Raw genomic sequence first — 8,856 nt, forward strand, 5'->3', positions numbered from 1 at the left:
GTATTTCCTCAGCGATCAGCACGGATCAGCTCCAGGCATGACGAAGCGAATATCGTCCTCTTTTGGAAGACCAAACAAAGTAGTTTCGCTTTCAAAACGAAACACAGTGCCTTCACGACATGGCGGCAGCGGCAACAACAATACTACAGCGAGAATAAAAGTTACGCCTTCTTTCTTTGCGTGAACATTTGGGCGGCGTTATGCAAATCTTCCCACATAGTGATGTAGACATGTGGGGGCGTGTTAGAACGAGGTGTTTTAGGTAGGCGTGGCTGACTCTTAACTTTTATAAAGAATATCTCTTTGGATTTGAGACTTTAGTCTTTGCAACTTTACAGATCTTCTTTATGCACCAAGAGCTTGTAACACTCCAAAGAGAAAGGAACAATTGAAATCGCATCATATGACCCCTTTAAAACCTTGTAATGCTTCTATACAGTATTCATTGTTACACCTTTACTGTAGAAAGTATAATGCATTGAAACATTTGACCAATTTCTAATGTAATAAGGAATCTACAAATATTATAATGCATCTTAACTTTGATCAAAACAGTTTATGACAAGATATAATTCATTAAAATATACATTATGAATACTTTTATAATGCATTATGCATAAAGGCTTTTAAGTATTACCAAATTTTCGTCATAATAATAGTGCAAATCCCCATTATAAAAGTGCATTTTATATGCTATTATACTAGTTCCATTTCGCAGAGAGTATGCAAATAGACAATTTGTCCTTCTGCCCAGATCAATAACTTTAGAAAAATGCTGTTTATTAAATTTCAAGTTTTAAAGATGAAGTGTGTAATTTCTGTGGTAGTAGTGTCACCAAACGGAACTGCTAAAAATAACACTCAAACAGCTTTACAGTGACCACAGTGTCAGTGTTTCATTTTTATAAGGTAATAAACCTGCAAATGGTTGACTTACAGTGACTCTGCACATTACAGTGGCATATAATGATTCTTGATATGGGAAACTGTTCTTACCAATGAAAAAAAATCACTTCACCTTTAAAATAATGTTTCCATATAGATACAGATACAGATACAGATAAATATTAAAGCAAGCTGAGTATAAACCTGATTTTGAAAACATTGGGATTGTGTCTTGAAAATAAATTATTATTTGGGCATATACAAAGGACTGCTCTTTATTTCTAAAGAGAGCACCTGTAACATTTGTAAATGTGCATGTGATCTGTGCCATTGCGTCCCTGAGAAGAAGGAACAATGTGCAGAACTTCCTCACTTATACTGGCAACTGACGAAACCACTTTCTTCTTTGTGGCTGCACTGATCCACACAGCAACCAGTAAGATGTGACTAATGAAAAAAACATCAAACAAACAGCATTAAACAGAAACTGAACAATTTATATTAGTCAGTGGACTGCCAGGTGCCGATCAAAAGCAGCATTTAGAGCTGTTAGTGTTAAAATAATCTTCAACTGTTAAACCAAAACTTCCTGTTTCCTAAATGCAACTGTGTGCGCATTACCAGACACGGCTTATTTTGGATCTACGCATTGCATAGCTTGCACCGGGACATTACATAGACACTGCTACCATGGTAAGGAAGTGCACATTAATGAGCTATTATTTCTCTTTCCTATGGTTATTCATTGTGTATGATTATATAATTGATTTTTAAAGAGATGAGCTTGGTTGCAAGTTTATGGCTTTTAGTATTTTGCATATGCCGTTCATGGTTACAAAGACAAATGCATGTCATGCACATAAAAATGCACTGCTTTAATAATTTTGGTATAGTTCACCAAAATTATTATACATTTTTTTTGATTTGCAATAAAAATTGCTCAGTTTCACTTAAAACTAGACGCCTTACTCTTAGACTTTTGCATATGCTGTTCATGGTTACAAAGACAATTGCATGTCATCCACAAAAGAATGCATTATTTTAACAAGCTAAACAATATTTTGTCACAATTTGTCTTATTGCTCAGTGCCGTATAACAGCTCTGTGTTTCATATCCAACAGGTGATAAAATTAGACCTCTGGCTCATTATGACATTGAAGATCACACTAACCCTTTGTCAAATGGACACGGCAAATCCGAAGAACCAACCCTGTGATATATATGACAATGTAACCGCAATGACAGTTGTGGTTGACTGCCATGAACGTGGACTCCAACTGGTGCCAAAGTTCTTACCAAACACAACCTCCCTTGATCTGTCCGAGAACAAGATCAAGAACATAACAGCAGAACAATTCCAAGACCTGGCAAATCTGACCAATCTAAATCTGAACTGGTTGAATAATAATCATGAGGTTCTTGTTGGCGCCGGGGTGTTTGCGAATATGACCAAGCTACGTACACTGGAGCTCAACGGGGTCCGACTAAAGGACGTACCAAAAGATATTCCAAAGAATCTGCAAGAACTAAAGCTGGTTGAGAACAAGATCACCCGGTTAAACTCAACATCCTTTAGGCATGTGCAAAATCTGTCACTCATTTACCTTTCGAGAAACTGCTACTACTGGAATCCTTGCTCGAGTTATCACATAGAAGATGGAAGTTTTTCTGTCCTGACCAAGTTGAAACACCTTACTTTGTCTTTTAACAATTTAACTCAAGTCCCCAAAGGATTACCTGTCTCATTGATGAAACTTGAGCTTGCTTCAAACAGAATATCGTACGTCGGAGAGCATGATTTCCGAGGACTCGACAATCTGATAAGTCTAAATATCCAAGGGAACTGTCCGCGGTGTCATAATGCTCCATATCCATGCATTCCGTGTAAAAATGTTTCCATTGAAATTCATCCACGAGCCTTTGCCGGCCTCGGAAACCTGCGGATTCTGAACCTTGCTGGAAATTCGATCGAGAAAATCGATCCTACTTGGTTCGCAAACATCTCAAAGCTTGAGGAACTCTACCTGTCGTTTAATTTCTTGTTCAATGCTGTTCAAAATAATGTTTTCTTGAATAATCTGCCACTGCTGACAAAACTCGATCTCTCGTTTAACTACGCTCTCAAGGCTTACCCCCCCACAGTTAAAATATCGCCCAGCTTTGCAAACTTGACCTCGCTGAGGACGCTGCACCTTCGTGGATTGGTTTTTCAAGAAATCCAAGAAGACACCTTCAGCTCTCTGTTTGGTTTACAAAATCTGTCGGTGTTGGATGTAGGAATAAACTTTATTGTCCGTGCAAAAGCGGAAATATTTGAAAAATTTCAACATGTGAAACTAATCTATCTTTCGGAAAACAGACTTTATCCGGAGTTGCGTAAAGATGCAGGCGTTGGTTTAAAATCTTCATCCATGATGCCCTCCATGTCAGAACCTTATCCTAAAGGCAATTCTTTCGTCATTCCAAAAGATCTTGTAAAACCAGAGTGCTCCGCCGCCGGTCGCGTGTTGGATCTCAGCCGAAATAACCTGTTCTTAATTACTCCTGAACAGTTTCAGCCATACGGGAACATATCTTGCCTAAATCTCTCAGGAAATGGCTTCGCCACGGCTCCGAATGGATCTGAATTCACATCGCTCCCAGACCTCAAATATCTGGACTTGTCCTCCAACAGAATTGACCTGGCATACGATTACGCTTTCCGAGAGTTACAGAGTCTTGAGGTGCTAGATCTTAGTGACAACCCTCATTACTTCACTGTGGAAGGTGTGACCCTCAATTTGAACTTTCTCAAACATTTGCCCTCTTTGAAAGTATTAAATATGAGCTCCAATAGCATCCGTACGTTAACCACCAAAACCATGTCAAGCAAGTCTCTTCAAGAGCTGCAATTCCAGCACAATAGCCTCGGCAGGATGTGGAGGCTGAAAGACAGAACCTACGATAGGCTGTTCGAAGACTTGACCAATCTGACCTATCTTGACATATCCTATAACTACATTGAGAAGATCCCTTTCAGGATTCATAAAAATCTTCCCAAAAGCATTCAAAGATTGTGTTTAAGCCACAATCACCTGACAAACGTTAGTTGGGAAATGTTGAGACAATTCCCTCATCTCCGAGAGCTCATTTTAAGTTACAACAACATCCTTAAAATATCTAGTAACTTGTCGAGCGATGTTCCTTCTTTAGAGTTCCTTGATCTGCGGCACAACCAAATATCCCAGCTTTCCAGTGGATTCCTCCAGGGAGCGGTAAACCTAGAGAGGCTTGATCTCAGTCGCAACCACCTCATAACCATCAACCAGTCCACGTTTCCATCTGAAACCGAGATTTACCTAAAGATGCTGTGGCTCAGCGGCAACCCTTTCCACTGCACATGCAACCTGCTTGAATTCGTTCTGTGGATTCGCAAGACTGACGTGAAGATCCCCAGATTGGTGACTGCAGTGACGTGTGCCATGCCTGAAGAGAGGAAAGGTGAAGCAGTGATAGAATTTAAAATTACAGAATGCATTGATGACCAGTTGGCATTTCTGGCGTACTTCTTCTCCACTTTTTGCATTATATGCACCACTTTCGTGGCCATCGCAATGCACCTTTTCTACTGGGACGTTTCCTACTTATTCTACTATGTGAAAGCCAGATTTACTGGGTATCAGCAACTGAGCTCTGACAGCTGCATCTACGACGCCTTCATCACCTACGACACCAAGGACACACAGGTGGAGTCACCTTTATTTATTTTGCATTTACACAATACAGATAGTATCAGAGCACAGTAATAAACAAGAAAACTACAGAATCAATGATGCAAATTTCATTAAATATGAGACGTATTTTAATTTAGCTGTAAACCCAACTAACATTAAATGTTCTCAAAACATTCTGGCAAGGTTATAAGCAAACATTCTTCCAGTAACATTGATAGAATGTTCATTCAAAGTCATCTGGTCTTTAATAATGTTCTCAAAACGTTAGTACAAAAATGTTATTTATACATTGTTCATGGAATGTTTTTCCTGAAACGTTTGTCTAACATATTTGAAATGTTATTATTGTTTCAGAACGACCAGAAGACATTCAAAAGTAATGTTCCCATAATATTTGCGAAATGATAAAATGAAATGTTCCCTTATCGTTAACATAACCCCCCAAAAAAAAGGCATGTTAAGAAAGAAAGAAAGAAAACTGGGTATTTTTAATGTTTAGAGAACATTCAGATATAACATTTTCATAACTTAATGGTAACAGTAGCAAAATGTTAGAATATAGGAAAAATGTTTGTTAGTTGGGAATCTGCTCTAAAAAGACAATAACAGGAAATATTCTCCGAATGCTCTGGTAAGGCTCTCTCAAATTTATGAACAAATGTTCTCCCAGTAATGTTAACATAATGTTCGTTCACAGTTATCTGGTCATTAATAATGTTTTCAAAACCTTAGCACAAAAACATTGTTTATATTGTACATTGTTAATGGAACTTTTTTTGAAACGTTTTAGTTGGATGTTTTGTCGTTTTTTTTTTTTTGCTTTACTAACTACTTTTCAAAATGTTCAACATTTCAAAAAGTAACATTCTCATAATGTTTGTAAAGTAATACAATGGAATGTTTCTTTAATGTTCACATAACTCCAAAAAAACTAAAACTAGATGTTTTGAACGTTCAGAGCACATCCAGGAATAAGGTTTTCATAACTTTCTTGGATGCAAAACGTTCTTAAAACATATTTTTAGGGAAAAGCTCTAGAAAGACAATCCCAGCTAACAAGAAATGTTCTTAGAATGTTCTGGCAAGGTTCTCTCAACGTTATGAACAAAATTTCTTCCAGTAATGTTAATATAACATTTGTTCACAGTTATTTTATTTATTTATTTATTTTTTACGTATAAGTTGGACATTCATCTAATGATTTTTAAATGCTACTAACATTGAAAAGTTGCTAATTTAATAATGTTAGCAAAAACCAATAATTTTTTTTTAACATTTAAACTCTGGACACTTTGTCACAACATTCAGAAATAATATTTTCATAATGGTAATGTTATTGAAACATTCCTTATTATAGTTCTTAAAAAGGTTCATTCACGGTTATCTGGTCTTTAATAACGTTCTCAAATTATTCATGAGTCTTTTTTTCGTGGAATGTTTTAGTTGGTTGTTCATCTAATGTTTTTTGTTTTTTTAAACTTTACTATTTACTACTTTTCAAAATGAATGACATTCAAAAAGTAGCGTTCCAATATTGTTTTTTAAAATTATACAGTGGAACATTCCCTTAATGTTTTTGCTAACCTTTGCACAAACAAGAAAAACGTTTTTGAAATCATTCAAAAAATGTCTGAGAGCATTCAGAAATAACGTTCTTATAGAAATGTTATCAAAATGTTTTTAGAACATATGTTGTTAGCTGGGTGTCATTATTCAGCTCAGTGTTGATTCAGGTCAGTTCAATAAGTATGTCAAGTTCATCAATCATGAAACGAGTCCAGTCCAACTATGAGCATCTCTACAGAAGACAACAGTGTCGTTATTCAGCCAGATTCAGTTCAGTGTTGATTCAGTTCAGTTCAATAAGTGTGGATGTTGCAGGTGTCTGACTGGGTGCTCAATCACCTGCGAGTGCAGCTGGAGGAACAAGGCGAGCGATTCCTGCCCATTTGCCTGGAGGAACGGGACTGGATTCCCGGTTCTCCGGTTCTGGACAGTCTGACGCAGAGCATCCAGCACAGCCGCAAAACCGTCTTCGTCCTGACCGAGCGCTACGTGAACAGCGGCTCCTTTAAGCTGGCCATCTTCCTGGCGCACCAGAGGCTTCTGGAGGATAACGAGGATGTGATCGTGCTGCTGCTGCTGGAGCCCGTGTTGCAGCACTCACACTTTCTGCGGCTGCGCAGACGGCTCTGCGGGCGCAGCATTCTCGAGTGGCCGCATTCACTGTCCGCCGAAGCCTGGTTCTGGCAGTCGCTGCGGAACGCCATACGAGTCGACAACCAGGCCATTTACAGCGACCTCTACAGCAGATATTTCACCACTAAGTAGGAGGAGCGATGCATAAAACTGGGTTGAGCTAGAAACTAAATTAATACCATGTTAGTTACAGAAACAGAGCCCTGTGGCAATTTGTGTATTGCATAGATTCAATTCACGCAGTAGCATGAATCTCGAGATTTCTAGAGTTCTGTAGCCTATAAAGTGAAAACAAAGAACAAAAGTAAACAAACGTGCACCAGAAAAGTTTTTTGTGTGCACTTTTAATCTAAAACAATACTAATAAATTGTTTTCCAAAATCCATGGTTGCTTAAGTTATAGGAAAAATAAAGTACAATTCACAGACTGGGAGCTAAAAAGTAATATTCAGAGAGAAAAAAATATTTGAAGAGGTTTTTGAAAGAAAATCTCACTTGTAAAATTTTAATGCAATCTGTTGATTTAACATTCAATCCAAACTTTTTCAATCCAACCTTAAACACATAGGAAGATGTGAAGGAGCATTTAACAAGGAGCATCTATTTTCCTAATTTTCTTGTTAGTCTTTTATTTTTTTTTACTGTAAAATTTAGAAATGTCAAATGGAAAGGAGCTGGACTCGCATGATCAATCCTTCAGTTGGTCATTCATTTTAATTAGTTGTATTTTTTTAACTTATATTTTTATATATGGATACTTTTTTGTTAATCTAAAACACAAACTAGCCTGTAAAATATTGTGAAATCAAATTATTAAAACAAAAGTCCGATACAAACTTCATCATTTCCCTTTGCACAAACAAGCAAGAGCAACAAGCAGCACCCGTTTTCATATTTTTCATCATAAAATAATGAAAAAGCGCAGGAAATGTTCATGTTAGTTATTTTTTTATTGTAAAATGGATCGCTGGGCTGTACTATCACGACTACAAGATTAATCCTTTACTCTCACTAATGTTTTAATTAGTTTGTTGTATTTTGACTTTCTGACAACGAGCATCTGTTTCATATTTTTCTTCAAAAAATGATGAAAAAAGGCTGGAAATTTCCAGTCATTTGTGTTTTTATAGCAAAATGTATGCATTTGAAATTGAAAGTGAAAAGGAGCAGTACTAGTACAAGATGAATCCTTCACTCGGCACTGATATTTTAATTAGTCTGTTGTATTTTAATTTACAGCCTACTTGTTTTCATTTTTAAGGTAGAATATCATCCTGAAAAATGTAAATTCTAACTATTAAAAGGAATAATTTAAAAATCCAATTCAAACTTCATTGTTTCTCTTTGCAAACACGCACACAATAAAAGAAATGCAAAGAAAGATTTAACAAGGAGCATCTGTTTCCTATTTTCATCATAACATGATGAAAAAGCACAGCACATTTTGCAAGGAACTGCTCAAATGTCTCTAAATAGTCTGCTAGCAGCTAACAGGAACTGATCACACACACTTCCTGTTAGGGTCTAGATCTGGGCTACGTTCAGCCCCGACAAAAACGGTGCAAAACGTGTTTTAAATGGAAACGGTGGTGCATTGAACACTGTTCTGATGACGCAAGAGTTGCAGCTATGGCAGCTGAGAAGGCCATTCTGTGTGTTCTTTCTGAAGAATTTTCGGAGCCTGATGAAATCGGTATAAACACGTGTTTAATACTGCAAAATACGCTCGATGTTACAGTCACTGCCCTTGCCGTCCAGAATAAAAGAATATCCCAATCAAATGAAGGGATTTGTGGAAACTGTGGTTCCTAATTATTGTGATCAACATTTGCCTCACATTTCAGGATGAAAAGACAAACATTTCAGGTGAAGGATAATCCACTTCTTACCTCCAAGACTATGTTATGATCTATATGACCTTATCATTTTTATTGTGAGTATTAGGCTTATCATTACTGCTGATCGCTGTAGTTGTGCTATGATATTGTAATATTTACCATTATATAATCGGAGGAGTATAGAAAAGTTTATGAAAGTGTCACTCCATAATACAATAGC

The 8,856-nt window shown here is 37.0% G+C and overlaps 1 protein-coding gene across 1 annotated transcript in view; it reads left to right on the forward strand.

The window, feature by feature from the left end:
* The window catches only part of LOC107563880 (uncharacterized), a 13,557-nt gene extending 6,623 nt beyond the window's left edge, over positions 1 to 6,934 (forward strand). Inside the window, exons 3-4 of the mRNA XM_016248848.1 lie at positions 2,008 to 4,611; positions 6,481 to 6,934. Of these exons, the coding sequence (XP_016104334.1) occupies positions 2,008 to 4,611; positions 6,481 to 6,930 (3,054 nt within the window). The 3' untranslated portion in view covers positions 6,931 to 6,934. The remainder of the gene's footprint in view (positions 1 to 2,007; positions 4,612 to 6,480) is intronic.
* Positions 6,935 to 8,856: the final 1,922 nt, after the last annotated feature.

This window comes from Sinocyclocheilus grahami, unplaced genomic scaffold, assembly GCF_001515645.1.
Source record: "Sinocyclocheilus grahami isolate Dianchi unplaced genomic scaffold, SAMN03320097.WGS_v1.1 scaffold894.1, whole genome shotgun sequence".
Taxonomy (NCBI): domain Eukaryota; kingdom Metazoa; phylum Chordata; class Actinopteri; order Cypriniformes; family Cyprinidae; genus Sinocyclocheilus; species Sinocyclocheilus grahami.